Below are 21,621 nucleotides of genomic sequence, written 5' to 3'. Positions count from 1 at the left end.
TCTACGTCGGCAGGTAGGTAATTAGGTAATTTGGTAATTTAGGTCTTCAACTATAATATGATTAGCAACGCACCATGGTCAAAATATATACAACATCCAGGCTAATCCTTCCAAAAACTAAATTGATATGTTATGAAAATAAAGCTTGTTTTTCAGCTTTAACACGTTCACTCCGATCTATAGGTCATGTTGCTTATAATTTTTGCAGTCGTTTTCCGATCCCAAGTAAAATATCCTTCAATTCTCAATACTTTATTCCAAGTAAAATAATTTACCAACTTGAACTTTGGCTCTATACGTGGCTTTCGGGTCTTCCTTATTTTACAACTGGGACTCCAATGACATGCCTTTATTTATTGATGTATGGTGACTATAGTCATTGTCTATTAATGCATGCATGTTGAGTAAAACTAATACAATTAACATGAAGCTTATCGTTGGCTACCTGTATTTTAAAGTACGGTATATAAAAGAACAAACTGGGAATCAAAGTTCACTAGGAATCCGGCCAGATACTAGCTCTGCCAAGCTTTTGATTATTATAGATTTGAGATATCCTGAATTGGATATTATCTGAATTGGATTAAGATCAACAAACTTATCTAAGGTTTGTTAATTAAATTATCATATTATTCTCCATATTACATATAGACAATCCCTTGTATTTATTCAATGAATTTTGATTGTTAAAAACAAAAATTTATTATGTTTTTTTTTTTTTAAAGAAGAAATGAAAATTTCATTAATCCAAAAGATTACAATGATGGGGATGACTCCGTAAAATCTCAACTACTCTAACTAGAGAAGAAGACCTACTCATACCCCTAATGTTAAACCAGCGGTTACAGATACCATGAACCGATAGGGGCCCAACTCTAACCACATTCGCCCTTTCTTCCGGGCTACAGACACTCAACTTATCCCAGGAGTCCCGATACATCCTTATAGCCAACCTCAAGAAGAGACTATCCCCTTCCAACTCCATATACCAAAACCGCCAGTATATGAGTAGGGGCATCTCCCCATTACATTGACAACAAGAAAACATCGACATTAAAACAACAAGTCCCTGGAGATGACACCATAACAATGGCACAACCAAGAAACCAAAACAACCAAACCCTCGCTCAATTGAGGAAGGACTTATTACACCTAACCGAAAAACGAAAAGTAAAAACCTAATAAAGAATAATAATAGACTGTCCGGAACCGCTTTCCTGTCCCTCAAATTTGACTCAAGTTTCCGGGGAACCGCCACAGGAAGTTGGGATCTTGCAAGGTTACTTGTCTCGAAACCAAATCTCCGGTATCTAGCCCTAGGATAGTGCCACCACCAACCCCCGCCCAGACAAAAATCACACCATGCCTTCTGGTAGCCACCAAACCCAGATCCAACCCCAAAAGAGGCCAATGTTGGCATCAACCAACACCAACACAGGCCTAAAGAACGTAGAACAGCATACCACCTGGCCAACCCGCTCCTCCCCTGCTTTCTCTCGCTACCATACTTCCGTAGGCCTGCAACCATCTCTGCCAAAAACCCTCCCAAATACCGACCAGATAATAACGCTTCCTGCAGCCCCGTCGAGAAGATCAAACCTTGCTGTTCAGTCATTGTAGTTTCAGCCCACCACCAAGCGCGGAACAACTGTGTCGTCGACTCCAAGTTATGGAACCCAGATCGACTAAGTTGTCCTCCGCCCTCGTTGAGCCCCCTTGTGTCTGCAACAAAACCCCGTTCCACCATTGCAACCATCTGAGAGAGAGAAAAGGACTTCCACTGCAGCCTCAAACCACCCACCGAAAACCAAACACAAACCCGTCCGGCAGCACCCAGCAAACACCGACGAGGCAGGGAGCCACCGTCAGTGAGAGAGCGCCGCCGGACAGGCACCACAACCTCCTTTGTTTCTCCCAAACCCTAATGCTCTCCTATTTTTGCGGAGCCTGAATACTAATGTTCCTTAAGTTTTGTAATAAAAAAAAAAATGAAAAAAAATTTATTATGTTATTGCATTACTAAAACTCAAATTTAGAGTTTCTAAAATTCTAGAACTAAACTTTAAAATTAAACTGATATATAACATCGAAAAATATGTATAAAACCCTACCATATGTGTATCATCGATTGAATTGACACGCAATATTTTGTTTTTGTGATAAGTAAGTGAGGAAAAAAATAATCATGTGATGTGTCGACCTTATATCAACTAGTAATTTTTTTTTATTTTTCAATCACATGGTGTCCTCAAAGGCTTATTAGGTCCAGAGATTAATCCGTGCTCGGGGGATCTTGTTAGAACACTTCCTCCCCCCTGGCCACCAAGAATATATTGAGATTTAACTCCAATAAGCGTCGGCGGAATTCGAACCCGGGTGTGGGGGTTCCACACTTGGAGGCTCTTACCAACTCGACCACCTGTGGTGGTTTCAACTAGTAATTAGTATAGGGTCTTTCTAAATGTACCCAACAAATATCTAAGTATACCCAACAAACTTTTTACACTAGCAAATTTTCAAATAATACCCTTATTTCAAACCCAGCAAAACTTTATCAAGATGAAGATTAACAAACCCAACAAACTCTTATGTTCTAAAACAAAGAAGACCAATCCTATATCTACATTCCAAATGCTGATATGTTACTTTTCGAGCTGGGCATTTAGAGTTTTGATTGGAGAATGAGGGTAATACTCCAAAGAATATTTTGGAGGAAATCATTTGGCACGAGGACACAAAAGTTGTGAGGGTATACTATGCCTTAAGCTTCCATACCTACCTCTTCATTTCAGCATCAATTACATCTCTCCCCAATCTATTCATCTCCCTCATCCTCTTCACCACCACAGGTAACCCAGTACCCATCACTTCCTTGTAAGTTGACCCCAATCCTCCATTTCCCAAAATCTCCATCCATCGCGGCTTTCATCAAATCTGGCAACCCAAACGTGCCTCCCTAATCATTCACCATCAACAACTCATTCACTACATTCTTCCTGCTCTGCCAACCCTTTTTGGAATCCCAAGTTTCTTGCTCCATGTCTCTTTTGTCTAATATTTGCAACTTTTTACTTTTTTTTTGTGTGTGTTAAAATTGGGGGTTTTGAGGTTTTTAAAAGACCTAATTGGAGATAGTCGAGTGATTAAATCAAATAATGTGTTGTTGAGTTTTTGTGCTTATGGTATTGGTGATTTGACTGCTAAGTTTGTAATTCTTCATCTTTGTTGGGTTTAATTATATATATGAGTATTACTAAAAAATTGATGGGTGTAAAAAATTTGCTGGGTATATTTAAGTATTTGCTGAATACATTTAGAAAGATCCATTAGTAAAAGATGAGGACAATAACCCATCAAATTACAACGTTGGTATAGAACATTATTTGTTCAGATCTTAAACTCGTCTATAAAACATCAAGCTGGGGTTCTCTGGCTAACTTATCCATTTTGCAAGCATTTAGAATAATATATCATCATGTTTTGAATCTTAACTTGATCATCAACAAAATGTGGCGATAACTTCTAACTCATCGATTGCTTCGTTTAAGGTATATCTGGTAGCCTGGTAATCATTATTCGATGAACACTAACGAAAGCAACATAAACATGTGTCCATATGTAGGTCGTACAAGAAATCCGAAACTAAAACTAACCACAAAGCTATATCATCATGCCAAGGATCGACCAAGTATATCTATATCCACATATGACAAGAAATCCGAAACTAAAACTAACCACAAAGCTATATCATCATGCCAAGGATCGATAAGTATATCTATATCCACATATGAGTACGTATAATCCTTAAACAATTGTGGCTAGCTAGCTGGTTAATTAGCATTAGATACCCATCTGATCGATCTAGAAATTATGTACACATTAATACATGGACATACTTTGATAACAATATTTGAACATGGCCCGCACGTTTAGATGGAGAAAGCCTACTGGATCAAGAAAAGCGATAAGAACAATAATTTATAGAAGGTGACAGAAAGGAAAGTGCCATTTGGGTGTGCATGAATTTTAATTGGAAATTATTATATAAATTAGTCTGCAATCACATGCTATGCATGTATACAGAAAAAATTGGTTGTTAAAAAAAAAAAGTAAAATGGATAGGTTTTTTTTTTTTGAGTGGAAGACGTCAATAGAACCAACACACACCCATGCAGTGTATCCCAGCATAGCCAGACTAATCACTGCACAGCAGACGCACGAACCATTGAGTGTTTTAACTAACTCAGGGCCCTCAAATTTGCTGACCACGGGATGGAGCTCGGATTCGAACTCTAGATCTGGGGGTTTCAGACTAAGCAGCTCGACCAACACACCACACCACGTAGTTATTGCAAAAGAAATAGATTCAATGGTAGTTATTGTAGAGAGAAAATAATGGCAGAGAAAAGTCAGGGTTGTGGAATCATTTTTTTTTTCTTAACAAAAATCTATTTTATAATTGTCCTATTTATCCTTGTGATTTGATTTATTCTCAAAGTTTTTTAATATTTCAGGCTTAAATCTGTCGAAATTTTCAGTTTTAACTAACAAAACCTCTTCTCTTAATAATAGCATAGATGATAAGCATACACGTGTTGAACATGTTTGTTAACCTCTTGATCAGATTATCCAAAGAGATGAGTTTCTTCTTTTATCGTCATGATTTAGCATGATGGATAAGACAAGTTACCAAATGTGATATGTGATGAGCTGGTCGATCTTGTGCTGGTTAGATAAGGCGGTAGAAAAAGCTGGATGAGTCCGTATTAGAGCGATGAAGGATCTTCCAGAAGATTTGTACGAGTTTCTGGGCACATGCCAGCAATTTCAGACAGAGAGACAACTCTGAGTCTCTGATCATCTTTGAGGCATCCAGCCACGTAGCTAGGTATGCATTGCAAGCCCGATGTACCTGTCAGAAAATTCATAGGCACTGAGAGTCTGAGAGTTCAAAGTAATACAAAGATGACAAACCAACCAGAGAAATTCTGTGGCGCACATAAGGCTAAGCTATTTATCCGAGCTACGGGGGATCATGATAAATTTGATACCAGTCGCATTCGGATAGGGTTTCAAGTTGAGTGGAAGCAATAAAATAGTTTATGTATACGCGTCTCTGTCAATGTCACATGTGTCATATACTCTTCTTGTATAACAGAATATGAGGGGTTCTTCGGACTAGGTTAACCTTCTATGTATAATATATAGTTAATGATTTGAACTATCTATATTTAAGTCGTATATTATTGTAAATCATACGTAAAAATTTAACACAAACTATCTGTTTTTATAGTTTGATTGCCGAATCTCTCAAATCACCAGTGATATCGGCTAACTAATATCCTCTATTCCTTTTAGGACTTTTAAGGTCTCTCTCTTCTATCTCCAGCTCATTTCATCATTCTATGTGAGATAAAAGATCAAAGTTAGAGTTCTGCTGATCAATATCAGGGGCGGCTCTGTGGGGTTGCAAGCAGCTGCATTAGGCCTCCAATCGCAGAGTATGTGTAAATAATATATAAATTAAAAATGTTACATGTTTATTGAAGTGCAAAGTGGCGTAGTTGGTTAAGGTGCTTTTATCATCTTTTATATTTCATTTCATTCATTTTTATCATCATTAAATTTTCGCTACAGCCCTCTGAAAATTCAGGATCAGCTCTGATTAACAAATTGCGGTAAAAGTGAGTGCATTATTTAAAACTCTGCGTTTAACGTCTGTGTAATAATGTAGGAATGAACACGTTGATCAGCATCTACACACTAACCACCGACTCTAATGTTATTATCAAAATGAGATTAACATGTTTTAGAGTTCATACATACTCCATTGAAAGTGAGAAAGTGATCACTTTCATAAGGAAAATTTTCAAGTAGATAAGCGAGCCTCTCTTAGAAGACAAGAAGCCTCATGATCCCCAAGCAAACGACCCCTTCCAAGTGGTGTCATGTCATTCTCATAGTCTCTACTTGTCTGTTTTGCAGGATTAGATAAAAACTCAATTTTCTTGAGTACTTTATTTCTTATATATATTTTACTTTACACACGATCGATGGAAATAATGAACATAGCATTTTTTTTTTTGTTAGAACGGAAACTTGAAAAAAAATAGCCTCCAACCCCAATTTATTGAGAAAAAAGAGAGCAAAGTTACAACCAAAGACAAGAAACAAGGCATTCCTCACGAACCAAAGAATGTAGCAAGTCGATCCTTTTCTTTCCAAGTGCCCCATGGCCCCCGTCCCTTGAGAAAAGGAAGACAATGAGAACTCATCTGTTTGTCTGACTCCCACGTGCATTGTCCATTTCCTTAATAATGAGACTTAAAATAACATATCCATATAGCTAGCTGGACTGATTGTTGATCGATGTCATTCCAATGACTAGGGAACCTTAAAAAAGAAGAAAGAAAAGAAAAAAAAAAAAAAAAAAAACTATGATCTCGGATCAAACCTAGGCCCTATGTCCATATTTCATTGGATAGGCCCAACTAAGCTCCATATCTTTTCTTCGGTTTTGCCCTCGGGACCTCAAGGGATGTCAGGATGTGCTACGCTACTAAAGAAGTGACCTATAACAGAATGGATGCTGGCCGAGCATGACTGATCGCGACCAAATACCAGAAGTTTCGAATGAAGATGATTGAGGACATGTCAATCGGAGGAGTGTGCGGTCATGCCCGGCTGCAATTCTAAGCTCGTTAGGTAGCAAAATTCGTCGAGAATGTAGGGAAGATAAACTTATATCCGCTCACCGGAAATGAAATGTATGTGCCTTAGATGGACATCTACACACTGTTACCATTTTTAGTTATGATAAGCTTATCTTATTCCACAATCGAAATGATTCAGACTCAATCGGGCCCAACATTTTATTGAATATATCATTTTTAGCTGCTTTTCAAGTTGATCATTCTACTTCTACCAACCTTCCTATCTAAAAACATAGCTATCATATTTGAGCATCGTTTCCTTTCATCAATATGAACGAAACAGCATGATTCCTACTTTCCTAGCTAATGATGCCTGAGTTGTAGCAGCTTTACCCCACAGCAAATCATGGGACAGAAATCTCAAGATTGAGGATAATACAAAGAGAATAAAATTTTAGATATCATATTTACACATTAATTTTTTTCTACAACACCCAATCAATTATAACTAAAAAAAATAAAGGAAAAAAAAAACATTTGGTAAATGATGAATAAGGTTCACCTACCCTCCACTATATTAGTACTGGACCAAGAGAGAGACATTGAGTTGGATATTGACTGCTTGATATCTTGAAAAGTTGGGTGTGATGATAATCCATAACCAAAATTATGTGAAAACTCAGACCACGTGTCCTTGGATTGCAATTTCTGAACCAAATAAGCATCCATTTCCTCAGTTTCAGACTCATCGCAGCCCTCATTGTCATTCTTCCCCTCCAAAACTTTCACCACTTGCCTCATTGATGGTCTTGCATTTGGCTCGGGGTAAGCACACAACAAACCCAAATGTAAAACTCTCTCCACCTCCTCTTCACTTAACCCCAAACCTCTGCCCCTCAACCTCTCATCAAACGCATTTAGCAATTGCCCTTTCACCATGAGTTGCCACACCCATTCCACCAAGGGTGGCTTCCCTTCCTCTATAGGCCTCCTCCCACACATCACTTCTAAAATCAAGATCCCGAACCCGAAAACGTCCGTCTGGGCGGACGCTCGCCCTACGTGAATGATTTCCGGGGCCAAGTACCCCACGGTTCCTACCACCCGAGTAGTGCCGGGCACATCACCATGCCCGTGCATCCTCGCCAACCCGAAATCCCCTAACCTTCCATTCATTTCCCTATCAAGTAACACATTGCTTGCCTTAATGTCCCTGTGCAACACTTTAGATTCCCATCCTTCATGTAAGTACAAAACCCCAGAAGCCACATCTCTCAAAACCCTAATCCTGTCTTCAAAACCCAACATCTTACTCTCATCACAATCAAAAATCAACTTATCCAAACTCCCATTTTCCATATAATCATAGACCAACATGAAATTCCCCTTCTCTTTCTTACACCAACCTCTCAATCCCACCAAATTTCTATGCTTCAATCTCCCAATGCTTGAAATCTCAGCCAAGAACTCTCTCATTCCATTATTCTCATGTGAAATTCTCTTCACCGCAACCTCTGCCCCTCCTGCCAAAACACCCTTGTACACCTTCCCATTCCCTCCAATTCCAATCACATTTTCTTCCCGAAACCCCTTCGTCGCCGCCTCAATTTCCGAATAAGTAATCCGGTGAGGCCAATACTCTAATTCCCAATCCTCCATTTCACCTCTCTCCCTTTTCATCCTCCTTTTTCTCTTAACCAAAAACAGAGTAAACAGAGCAATCACACAAACTACAAACAAACCCCCAACTGTAACTCCAGCAATAAACCCTTTAGACTTAAAAATCGAAGCCTCAGGAAGCACAAAATTAGGCAAGCCAGAAGTGATCAAACTCTCACCCAAAGAAAAATTAGTATTGCTGAAACTCCAAGCCAAAATCATGTGACTTTCGACTAATTGCCCCGTTGAGCCTGTGAAGCCGACAAACATTTCATCCTCCAAAACATCAGAAAGATTATAAACATAACTCAACAACGGAGTCTTCGGCTTCGCCATCCCAGCTTTCACCATAGTCACATTAATCACCGAATCCCTATAATCAATCCAAGCCTGGTAATTCTCACCATTGTTGAGCTTCAACTTCTTGAAAACCTTATCCTCACTCCAATACCCGGCTTCGGATGCATTAACCGACTCCAATGAGTTCACATCAATTCCGACGTGGTTGTTACTAATGTCCTTAAACTCCTCGTTCTTAAATACATCGAACTCGACCCCAAAAACGTGGTTCGTCGACTGGCCTCTGTTTGTGAAGTTGAGCAACCCTAAATGCTCGCTGGCGCTGGTTCCGTTTATGCCCTCGGCGGGCGTGAAGATGAAGACCATGCCGTGGCCGGGGAGAGTGTTCTTGTCAGGAGCGATGGAGAAGACGAAGGAGGTCGAGAAAGGGTAGATGTATGAAGAGTTCGGAGCTTTGGTTGGGATTTTGGACTTGTAGAGAGCTCGGCCGATGGAGTAGCTGGTGGCGTTTGTGATAGTGAGGATTTGAGATGAGACGGTGGCGTTGCCGAAGAGGAGGAGGTTGGAGGAGGAGTTAAAGCCGTTGAAGATGAAATCGAAGGCGGAGAGGGGTCGGAGGGAGAGGAGGAGAAGAAAGATGAGAAGGGTTTTCATGGTGGAGAAGCAGAGGACATGAGAAACAGGGGAAAACACGGGAGTTGAGATTCTGCGTGAAGCTGTTGATAAGGTGGAGGATTTTGGGAATTTGTGAAGTCAAAAGAGTTTGGGGTCAAACTGATGAATGGAAGTAAGATGCTGAGCTTTTGGCCTTTGATTTGGGGTTAATTACGATAATGGTATTAGGGGTTTTTGATTTATTAGGTGGGAACTGGCTGTCTCGCCGACTCTAGGGGCGTCGGTGGCCGGCTTAGGTCACAGATCAGAGAGTAAATTTTCAGATACAATGATAAGTTATTCATTTTCTTGGTCCAATTCTTTTTTTTAAGAGTTGAAGAAGCCAATGAAGATGTTTCCCAATTGCACTTATTTGAAAAATAATTCTCAATCACAGCATAGAGATTAAATTGTGCTACAGTGTGAACAATTATTTCTTTAAAAAATATATGAATAATAGTTCATTTTCAATGACCGCATATATATGAAATACATGTTCACCATTACATTCTCATCAATAAGAATGTGAACAAATTGTGTTACAGTGTGAACAATTGCCTTTTAAAAAAATATATGAATAATAGTTCATTTCCAACAATAACGTATATATGAAATAAATATTCTTCGTTACTCTTCTCATAAAAGAAATTATTCTGTGGTTCTGGACTACCATGTGGCAGTGTTAAGATGGTGGTCCTGATCAATAAGCTTAGGACATGTGGTTTATTTTTGACATATCAGTTAACATTAGAGATAGCGTCGTTAAGGACGTCATCCCAAATTCCCAACAAATCTCTATTTTTTGGGTTTAATCTCAATCCCAACGTTGTTGATTTATGAAAACTGTTATACTTATTATGAAATTTAAAGCTAAAATATGTTGTTTAGTATTCAAGATCTATGGGAAATTTAAGTTCTTTGAATGATTTTTTTAATTATGTGAGACTGATTCACATGAAATCAAGAAACTTATACGGTTCTCAAGAATTTGAGATCTGGCATCTTCATACCCCAGTAGAAGAGGTTTCTACCAAACAAACTCGAAGGTTTCCACTCTTGCAGATTTTCCCCAACACAACAAAGTTCATTTGAACTTTGCGCTTTGCAAGATTGCAATTTAGAATTTAGAATTTAGAATTTATCTTACGTTAGTTAAAAAAGATTTAGATCTTATGATATATTGGAAGATTTGTAGATAGAGAAGACCAAGATCCAGTAAACCAAAATAGATAAGAAATTTGGGTTTAAAGTGCTTTGGAGTTTAAGGCAGTGAAAAGTGAAGACAAAGAAGAAGTGTCTTAGACTTGTAGTGTAAAGGGATAGACTTGAAGACAAAGAAGTGCTATAGAATTAACGACCCAACAAACCATTCAACTCTCATCTGAGTTGTTGTACGCGTGTTAATATTTTATTGGTCCGAACTACCATATCAAATATGTCACCTAGTGGTCCAGGACTCTACAATAATTTCCCCATCAATAAATATGTAATTTCAAAGAAATGCCTTGATGAATATGGGAGTTTTTTTTGAACAATTTAGTTAATTTATTCTCAACGAAATGTGTTTTTAAGAGAATCTTCTTCCTTCTTTGCCTAAGTCGTCCCTAACCCCTTGTTTCTTTTGTTTTTAGAGAATAGGTCACAAAGAAACCAAAAGCTTCGCGGTCAATTTCTTTAGGTGTACTATCTGGGTTTAATCACAAAAGGTAGGTGTACTATAACTATATATGCTTTATATTGTGCTTTGAGTGATGACTTTTTCTAACTGCTTCTTAGAGGCGTGCAATTATTGTATTAGTTACAATTAAAGGCCAACGTATCCAATAAACAAAAAAAGTTTACATTTGCTTAATCATATCGAAGCAGTGGTTGATATTTCTTTACAGTGTCAATGAGATTTTAGTTGAAAATTTATCCTGGCGGGTGAAGTAGAGAATGGAAATATATATTTCTACTGAATAATGGCACCTTCGTTAATTTATGGGAAATGGAACCCCATTTCCAGGGCAGATGTTGAAGGGTCAACGTATCCTTCTTTCATACAAAACCATGGGACAGAGAAAACAAGGCTGCTGTTGGACTCTCCGTACGAAAAAGCAAATGGTTGGGCAGGTTGGCGGCTGCTGCTGCTGCTCTTACGACTTGGGACTTGGGAGACGTTTCACAATTCACATCCGCTACTTCGCTGCTGATCAAGTTTGCTCTTGTTCAAGATCTTTCTGCAATTTATGCCACGTACTGTGTGAATCAGTTATTTGACTCTCAAACGGATGGTTCCGGAAATGTCTGATTTTTCAAAACATATTTTTTTGAATTTTCTGATTATCGTGTATTTGACAAGAGTTTTGTTCACCTCCCCAATAAAGTAAGACTTGAATCTAAATCCAATAAATTTTTCATGTCTTATAACTAGAGTATCCAAATTCGGTTTATTACTAACTAGTCTATTGACACACACTCTGTGCGTGCCATTTGACTGATTATTTTTGAAAATTTATGAAAATAGATAAAGATTGAAAAACAAAAAAGAAAATAAATGGATAGTGGGTAGTTATTTTCAGTTTTATGGCTAATATCAATTTCACCCTCTCATGATGAAAATGTTGTTATTCTTCATATTAATAAACTATGGGCATTACAGGTACTTCAAAAATTTAACCATTCTCTACAGAATTGGCTTAATTAATAAAGATTAAATACTCTTATAAGTAAAAAGTGAGAACGGTTATGTTCATTAGCACTATATGAATTAGAATATAATCATGTAATGTAATTGTCATATGAGGGAGTGCGATATGTAATGACTTTATACTAAACTCGACTCTAAAATAATTTATTATTTCGTTTGTCTTTTTGCGAAATGAATAATGACTCAATGATTTTACACATTTCTGTCTCGTATTTTACTGAAATGTCATTTACACATGTTAATCTTATGAGCCACCGCCTAACGCATATTCAGTCATACTTGATTTTTTAGTTTTTATCAATAATTGAAACCCCTGTGTGCTATCTCTCCATCTTTTTTTTTCTTTCTTTCCCTTATCTGTATGCTTCATTTCAAACAGGAAATTTGTTTGGTTATTAATAGATGGTTTATTTTCTTAAAAAAAAAAAAAAAAAAATTCAAACAGGAAACTTGTTTGGGGAAAATGATCATATAAGACCTTTAGACACAAACAAAGATCAAGTATATTATACTAGAAGCTACCAATCTAGACAACAAGGTCTTTTAATGCTTATTAGAGGACTCAGTGTGATCAAAACGACCAAGTTACATGAGGAATATTATTTTAGAGGACTAAACACTTTTTATGTAGTAACACGAGTAGAAGACTTAAACACGATCAACTCTAAGAAATTTCCTAAGAAGAAAGTGATTAGTTAATTAAGACGGTGATTTAGTTGGTGGCATATAACGTAAGTTGACATGTAGAGATCAAGGTTTCAAAAGACATGTAGAGATCAGAGATGATAATGATCAACCAATTAAGATCAAGGCATGGAGATGGCTTCTCTATTTTACTCCCAGAATCACACTACGAAAATATGCTATTATGCATTGAAAACAATGGAGATGATATATAACGGGCCAAAAATGTACATTAGGTGCAGGCCCAATTGGACAGGCTAAACCCAGGTATGAGTTGGAGTCCTGCAATATTTGGGGTTCTCCCATTTTAAGTTGGGCCTATCAGTGGCTGAATATCTGAAGATCTAGGCCCATAATGACTTGCGGTCCACGATTTTATCATACTTTGTCTCGTGCCCGGCAAATCATTCTTCTAGGGCTCGGACCATGTTTGTTGAGTTTGATTGATCAAAACCTATAGATTAGCTCGATCACGTCTATTTGCCGGCTCCGTTTGCGTCATTTTACGCCTCTTTAGCTAATTCGTGACAAATCTGCAATATCGAGAAGTTTGCTGTGTAGGTACATCTAACTATAGACAACAAAATAATAGTCGCTTATTTTAGGGAAAGTATGTGGGTTCCAACTTGATTTAAGTCAAGTTTTCTCTTTTCTTTATCATTTTGTTATTTGGCATCACACTAAGAACTAATAATTTTAAAAATAGTCCGTAAGAAACTATTCACCTGCAAAATCAAATCAATTACATCAGATATCGTTTACTCATATAATTGTGTCAAACTGTCAAACACACAAGTTTACTAGCGCTTAAAAGCTTGATAAAATTAAGTATTGTTCTTGATGGTGGCAAGGTCGTGGTGTAGCTCGGACGGTGACTTGGCCGGTGTGAGAAAACTTGGACAGTTATGGCCGGCACATGGTGTTTTCCATTGAGGCAATGACTTGGCGTAAAGGGATTGAAATAGAAACAATTTGGACATCATTATCGCATCTTAATTAATTGGGGTCCTCTTAATTTGTAATTTAAGTCTAAAACCAGAAATTGATACAATGAATTTGACTAATGTTTGGCCCATTCCCATTATTCAATTTGCAACTTGGAGGCCATCTTTCCAAATCTAAGAAAGAGACTCTTTCCAAATCTAAGAAAGAGACTAAGAGCGTTTCAAAAAAAAAAAAAAAAAAAAAAAAAGAGAGACTAAGAGAGGCACACTGATTTGGGATTTGCATCAAATTAAAAGGTGCTGCCTTTTAGTACACGATTAGTGTAATGACAGAAGAAAAAGCCCTAGTTTTAATCATGCATCATTCATTTATAGGAAGTTAACTCCTTCATGGCTTCATCGATGTTCGATTGAAACTGACATTAAATTACGTATTAATGACATTGCAATGAAACCCTATATAGTAATAGACAATAACATTACTAAATTTTTTTTTTTTTGAAGGAAGGGCCAAAACAGGCTACCCTTAGGCCATGATCATTAATGAAATCATAGAATACATGGGGGGGACATAATGCCTAAACCCCAAATAACAATAAGCATAAAGAGAATCACCCGAAATAATACCAGGCGTCTCAATGAAGAATATGTATTCTAAACTGCACCAATTAGCGAAGAGTGCACTTCTGGCTACTCTATTCGCTTTACAAGAATGGTGACATACCGGAAAGTAAAAGCTTACTTGAAGCCATATTTTACTAATAAAATCAGCTTTCCCACTATGTTGCCACAGGAAAATAAATCCGGGGACATTTAGTTTCATCCTGCCACTAGGAGGTTGCGACCACTTAACAAAGCGAAGAACTCACTCCCTACCTAGGGCAGACAAGGCACGCAAACTGCGTAGATCTGGACAAAGCCCACCTCATCCTACCATGTGGTAGTGACTTATTAATGACATAAATGAGCAAATAAATAAAACAAAATAAAATAAAACTCTAAACCAACCCACAAAAAGGGGCCAGGCCCAACACCCAGGAAACATTACTAAAATAATAAGAGATGAATAAGTCGTAAATTCAAACATCTTAAATTTAAATTATAAGACAAATGAAATACTTCATTCTATGTGACGTATATGCATGATTTATATGTTACAAGTATTTAGAGTCCAGCCTAAAACTTATAAATCATTCGAGATCAGATGAAAAGTGAATTATAAAGTTTTTATTAAAATATTGAAAAAAAATTAGATATCTTGAATTTGAGAATATTCTATTGTACAAACCATAATAGCATTGTTAGCACTTTTGATATTTCATCATGTAGCATGCACAATTATAGGGAAGTAACCGTTTTTCCGGTGGAAAGATTGGTACATTGTACTTTTATTAAATTGTACCAAGGGACAATTATACAAATCAATAATGGACCGTCTATTGCAAAAGTAATTTGAGATTTCACGTCGAAGCAAGACAAAGGTTCAATATTTCTTAAATGACAATATGGCACATGATCGTTTACCCAGTAATTGATCGTAAAGCGTCAAATCGTGAAGAACATCAAGTAAAAGGAATTTAACATGACAATATGGCACATAATCGTTTACCCAGTAATTGATCGTCAAGCGTCAAATCGTGAAGAACATCAAGTAAAAGGAATTTAAAATCCCAATTCACCCCAACATTGATTTGAAAACTAGAAAGAATAAATTGGAGACAAGCTCATAAATAAATGGGGACCAACGTCTCTTTTTTCTTTTTTTTTTTACTTTTATTTAAAGGGGAGGAAAGTGTTTATGACCATTTTATTTTTTGATGTAAGTGTGAACTTTTTTCATTTTTTTTTTTAAAGATGGAATTGTGAACTCGAGATCAAATTATATTTCAATTCATGATGTGTTAATGAATAAATAACTCATTCACCGCAATAGATCTTACTATCTAAATACTTAATTACACAATATACACGCTTAATTACATAGTATATATAACAACATTTTGTGTATTGTATTATAAAAAAGTGAACTCCACAAACCAAGACTAACATTATTATCGTCGTATTTTTATTTTAATATGAAATAAAACATTTGAGCAGTACGAAACACTCTTAAGATAATGTATTATATATAAAATTAGTGAAATCGCAGGCCAGAAAGTCAGAAACCATGCAGAACAAAAACAAATTAGAAAATTTCAATATATAAAAATCTGTAGAATGTTGTGTTTCGTTGGAAGACAATTAGACAAGAACACAAAAAGATAAAGCTAATGTTAGAACACAGAAAATTAAATTCCTGGATTCCCAATCATTAAATATTACATGAATCAAACCTTGGATATTTCGCACCAAGAAACAAAATCGATACTTTATGAAATCCCCTAAAATTGCCAAACGTCCCTCTTTGGAGCTCAAGGTAGCACCAAACCTCTGTGCACTCCGGGTACGACATCACTGTCGTCTTGGTTGTTAACATCACCCACATGGCGCAGGTTATCCAATCATAAATTCCCATATGCTTATTTTCTAATTTTATTTTATAATATAGTTTATTCTATTTTCCTAATTTGGACTTATAAATAATCCAAATATTTTTTCATAATTCATACTCCCTCAAAATTAGCAAACATAGAAGAAAAGCTTTTGTTGTAAATTGTGATCCCAGATTTCATTCATAAAGCAAAAAACCTAGATTTCATAAAAACCTAGATTTATGTCATAAACCCTACAACCCCCAATCATCAATCTCAGATTTCCCACCCTGTTTTTAGAGTTCAAATTCCCATCTTTGTTCATATTCAATTTCTCATTCACTGATTGAAAAAAAAAAAAGCACAAACTTTTGCTCTGATCACTTGTTTCCCACAAGCAAAATTGCTTCTTTTTCAGTGCCCAAGTTTGGATTTTGAGGTTTTGGAAGATTGAGTTAGAACTGTGGTAGTGGGTGGTTTTAAGAAAAAGTGCATTTTGGGAGCTTGTGATTCAGTGAAATTTGGAAGTGAAATCTAAGTCTGGGGGTGATTTGGTGAAGTGGGTTTTGTAAATTGTGGGATTTTGGTTAGTGGGTGATTGGAAAGATTGAAAATTTAGATTGAGATTGTGAATGAGAGGATTGAGAGGGAGATGAGAGGTGTAGATGAAGGTTTGGAAGAACAATGACTACAGGGTCATTGGGAATTCGTTCAGGGAGTTATGGGTCTCTGGATAAACAGGCACAGAACAACAGCATCAGCATCATTAACAACGGAGTGTTGCCTATTCAATCTGCACGAAAGCCTTCGAAAATGCTCAAGGAGAAGGAGAGGCTGTTCCATTCGATCTGCAAGTTTGCTGGCCGGAAAAAGGTGGGAATGTTGCTGCTGTGTGTAATCTCTGCTGCGGTTTTCGGATGGGTTTTATATGTTGGAAAAGGTTTGATCCCTTTTGCTGCTCTGCATGTTGGGTTTTCGAAGTTGATTTGGTTATGTTTTAGTTGTCTATTTTTGATGTGGATATTGGTTTGTTTGAGTTTAAGTTAATCCTCAGCTGGTTTAGCTATGATTGGTGTTAGGGAATTGATTGAGGTTCAGTTTGAAACTGGGGAAGAGAATTAAGTCTAATGTGAGTTTTCGATTATAGCACATTGATTTAGTGCTTCAGCAATGCCTATGTGAAGGTCATGGGGTGTTTGTTGTGTACATTTCTGATTGGCAATGTTTTGTAGAATAAGCCGAGAGGATCAGTAGCTTTACCACTTTGATCAGGAGGTTCTCATGGTTATTGACACTTTCAAATTAGTTTTGCTCTGTTTTGATATTGGCTTCTTTGATCCTTCTTTCATTTCATAGTGGTAAAAGTTTGTTTCTTATACAAAGATGTGACTTAATATACATGGGCTTTCATTCAAGTTCACAGTATTTAACTCTATACCTGCCTCTTACATTCTTGGAATGCTTGCCTGCAAAAACATTTTCATGCGATTTTTCCATGTTTTGGAGTTCTACATTATTTCTTTGATTTGTGTGAGGAAGTAGTATAAACATCATGTTGGCTCATATATAGGTGAAGACTCACAAGAAGGCATCGCTCGCCAAAACATTAGTCTTAACAACAGCGTCATTTTAAGGAATCCTGAATCCTTGGTGAAAAACGACAAGCAAAGTTACAACATATCACCGCTAGCCTTGCCCCCTCCTCCTCCTGCTTTTTTCTTGGGTTATACTCTTCCTCCTGGGCATCCATGTAATATATTCTCGTTGCCTCCCCCACCAGCAGATAAGAAGAGAACTGGACCACGGCGTGAGTTTCTACGTTTTATCTTGGTTGTTATTACTTTCGTACAAAATTGAAGCACAAAGATAGACTAACAACTGGCACCATGTCAATGATGTTCCTAATTTTCTTTCTTTTGTTTTTTTTTTTTTTTGCTCAGCTTGTCCAGTATGTTATCTTCCTGTTGAAGAAGCCATAGCCTTAATGCCAAAGGTCCCTTCATATTCTCCTGTTCTTAAGAATTTGACATACATTTATGAAGAAAATTTATCAAGAGAAACAGAATTTGGAGGCTCAGATTTTGGCGGATATCCTACTTTGAAGCAAAGGAGTGATTCATATGATATAAGAGAGTCAATGAGTGTGCATTGTGGGTAGGTTTTCTTTGCTTTTTTTTATTTTTTATTACCTTTGTCAAGTTTTTCTTAGTATGTTTGTAAGCACTGTAGAATTTATATATTTTATCTTTTCAAATGTATCCGAGTTTCTTCCCTGATATAGTATAGTAATTATAAGACTGTACACTGGCCATTCAGTCATTTATGTCTAATATACATTTTTGGTTTGATGAATTTGAGCATCAATCAGGTTTGTCAAAGGAAGTAAACCTGGGCGTAATACAGGGTATGATATGGATGAGGATGACCTACATGATATGGAGCAGTGTCATGGTGTGGTTGTTGCATCAGCTATATTTGGTAAATGCTCTTATTTATGTGAAGTCAAACATTTTTTTGATGAATCTGGTGGGTTCCTGATCATTTGTATCCTTTTCATCAGCAAATTTTGATGAGATAAACCAGCCAAGGAACATTAGCGATTATTCCAGGGAGACTGTTTGCTTCTACATGTTTATAGACGAGGAGACAGAAGCTTATCTGAAGAACAGTAGTAAACTGGACAGCAGAAAGAAAATTGGTGTATGGAGAACTGTTGTTATTCATAACCCACCTTATACGGATGGAAGGCGCACTGGGAAGGTAAGATTTATAGTTCTCTTCCTGCAACTTTTGTTGACTCTAGTTCAGACTTCAGAGTTTAGACTATGTCTTGAAAATTATATAGTTGCCTGACAACTGCAGCTTTGAATATCCCTACATGCCCTTGTTATCATTTTCTACAAGCATTTTATCGTAAGTGAATGTTCTGATGCTTTGCAAACATGTAAAATATCACTTAAGCTTCTCTGTAGGGAACAAATGAGTCAGTGCGAAGGATGGTGTTACCTTATATTTAAATGTCATTAGAATTAATGGGGTTATCTATCAAGAATGCTGTGTTAATATGCATTCATAGTATTTGGATGTACCTTATTGATGCTGATTACATCTTTTGCAGATTCCTAAGCTCCTAGTGCACAGAATGTTTCCCAATGCCCGCTTTTCCTTATGGATCGATGGGAAACTGGAGCTTGTCGTGGATCCATACCAAATTCTTGAAAGGTATATCTGATTAAAGATTCAAATGAATATCCAGCCTTATAGCTTTTGTTTGAGGTCTTTTAGGAGACTGCTTAGAATTTTAGTCCTCAGATTTCTATTCTGCAGAATAGTTCTTTCTTAATTTTTCTTTTTGTTTTCAAATTACCACAAGTTTGAAATACCATCAGTTTGTGGTTAAACACGGGCCAAGTCTGATTCCCAGAAACATCCAAATGCTGAGATGGAAAATACCAACCATGATGAAAATGTTGTTAGATATTTGCACCTGCAATTTGATTTAGTATCTCTTGTTTAATTTCCCCGTTGACCCTTTCTGCGGCAAATTTGTGGCTTACAACCGCAAATGACTGTAGCAACAGAAAAACTATCATATGCTTCCCTTAACTAGTTAACTCCCCAAATCAATGTAGAGCGAGTTCTCTGTAAAATACTAAAATTGTTTCTCGCTGTTCTAGGTGGCCTTTTTGTCTTTTTCCCTTTTGTTTTTCTGCAAATAGTATGCTTTCCAGTGTGGATGAAACCCATGAAACATGATAATTGAGTAATTGTTAAATGCTTTGACTCTTAAACCTATACTGGGATTCTGTCCTTTATGCAATCAACTTCAATCATGTAATGTTCTAGTATTTTAATATTAAACATCATACTGATAGCATATGTTGAGGGGGTCTTGGCTCTTGTATGATCGCCTCAGTCAACCTTGTTTTTACTAGCATTCATTTTTATGTATCCTTCATTTTTTTTTCCAGGTTTTTGTGGAGGAAGAATGCAACTTTTGCAATTTCTAGACATTATAAGCGCTTTGATGTGTTTACGGAAGCTGAGGCAAATAAAGTTGCTGGAAAATATGACAATGCCTCTATTGACTTTCAGGTTGAATTTTACAAAAAGGAAGGTTTGACCCCATATTCTGAGGCAAAACTTCCCATTACAAGTGGTAAGGTGGAACTTCTTTCTGTTGTAATAAATTGTTCATGTTTTGCTTCGCTAAGTTTCCTTTGTTATGGCCTTGCTGCAGATGTTCCTGAAGGATGTGTAATAATAAGGGAGCATGTCCCTATCAGCAACCTCTTCACTTGTCTTTGGTTCAATGAAGTTGATCGTTTTACTTCCAGGGACCAAATTAGTTTTTCAACTGTCAGAGATCACATTACGGCAAAGACAAACTGGACTATCAATATGTTCCTTGACTGTGAAAGGCGCAATTTCGTAGTTCAGGTAATTTATGCTTATGCTTATGGTTTGGAATTTTGGTTTTTTAGATATATGGTAGCTTTAGAGAACTCAGAAGAAACATCTGATTTATTTAGTTTCTCACTATGCTTACTTGAATACTACCTATTTAAATTGCAAATTGTTCCTGCTTTATTTGGTGGAATCAAATTTTTGCTCCATTCCCCCCATCTTCTTGGTTCTCTGTACATCTTCCGGTTTCAAAATTCTGGCCAAAATCTATAACCTTTAAGGCTTTTGAGGACTCCATTGCTTTGATTCTCTCTTTCTTTGTCATGTTCCTAACTGTGTAATATTTTTTCACCGTCCACAGAAATACCATAAAGATGTATTAGAGCACATGGCTCCTCATATTCCTGTTGCTGCTCTTCCACCACCACTACTGCCATCACTGCCACCACCAGCTTTAAGTAATGAACCACCAGTCAAACCAGTTGAAACGGCGCCTGAAAGGCCAGTAAGGAAGATCCAACCAGGGCGCCGGAGAGAAAGGAGGCCTGGTTCCAGACGTCACCGCAAAGTTATTACCGGAAATAGAGACACTGATACAAATTGAAAAGTTTTGCTTGATCCAATTATAATTATTCTTTAACCTTCCCCATTCAAAAAACCATACACGGCGGGGCTGGAAGATTTGTGCAAAAGATGAGTGTTTTAGTTCTGCCTCGACATGGTAACGCTCGCCATCCTCATTCTTTCTACGTTTTGGGAATTGCGGATTTCACTCAATTTTTTTGTTGTATATATAAAGTATAATTTCAAATAATCATTACAAGGGTTGCTACCAAACCCTCATATTTGCTGCTCCATTTGTTATTCCAATATCGCAGTCGCATTGTATCAGGTCTCAATCATATAAAAAGCTATGTATTCATCTCATGTTTCTTCCATTCAAAATCAAAATCAATAAAGTTCACAGAATTTACTGAATGTCTCCATTTCCCTCCTGTTTCTTTTGGTTATGAGTTCTAATTGTTGATGGTCCTAAATGGTAGTGGATTAAATGCAATTGCAATCCCAATTCAGACATGCGTGTTCAGACTCTATCATGTCTATATCACATGATCTGAATCGTTTGTCTTTTAAATCTTTAAAAATCATCTAAATAGGAG

At 36.9% G+C, this 21,621-nt stretch overlaps 2 protein-coding genes across 3 annotated transcripts; one reads left to right on the top strand and one right to left on the bottom strand.

The window, feature by feature from the left end:
- Positions 1–6,544: 6,544 nt before the first annotated feature.
- On the bottom strand, positions 6,545–9,667 carry LOC112165372 (L-type lectin-domain containing receptor kinase VII.1). Of its 2 annotated transcripts, none has more exons than XM_024301861.2 (2): positions 7,220–9,667; positions 6,545–6,684 (listed from the first exon to the last, which is right to left on the bottom strand). In XM_024301861.2, the coding sequence occupies exons 1-2, from the start codon at positions 9,264–9,266 to the stop codon at positions 6,560–6,562; spliced, it is 2,172 nt and encodes a 723-aa protein (XP_024157629.1). In that variant the 5' UTR covers positions 9,267–9,667; the 3' UTR covers positions 6,545–6,559. The 2 variants fall into 2 exon arrangements, with proteins under 2 accessions (XP_024157629.1, XP_040362473.1); XM_040506539.1 differs by lacking the exon at positions 6,545–6,684 and adding an exon at positions 6,809–7,059 and having other exon boundaries at positions 7,220–9,666.
- A 6,519-nt stretch (positions 9,668–16,186) lies between these two features.
- On the top strand, positions 16,187–21,439 carry LOC112165361 (probable hexosyltransferase MUCI70). The gene is made up of 9 exons (XM_024301849.2): positions 16,187–16,994; positions 17,625–17,861; positions 17,995–18,208; positions 18,423–18,532; positions 18,615–18,814; positions 19,173–19,276; positions 20,026–20,213; positions 20,295–20,494; positions 20,823–21,439. The coding sequence occupies exons 1-9, from the start codon at positions 16,739–16,741 to the stop codon at positions 21,063–21,065; spliced, it is 1,752 nt and encodes a 583-aa protein (XP_024157617.1). The 5' UTR covers positions 16,187–16,738; the 3' UTR covers positions 21,066–21,439.
- Positions 21,440–21,621: the final 182 nt, after the last annotated feature.

Source organism: Rosa chinensis, chromosome 5 (genome assembly GCF_002994745.2).
Source record: "Rosa chinensis cultivar Old Blush chromosome 5, RchiOBHm-V2, whole genome shotgun sequence".
Classification (NCBI taxonomy): domain Eukaryota; kingdom Viridiplantae; phylum Streptophyta; class Magnoliopsida; order Rosales; family Rosaceae; genus Rosa; species Rosa chinensis.
This window is presented reverse-complemented; position numbering and strand designations above follow the sequence as displayed.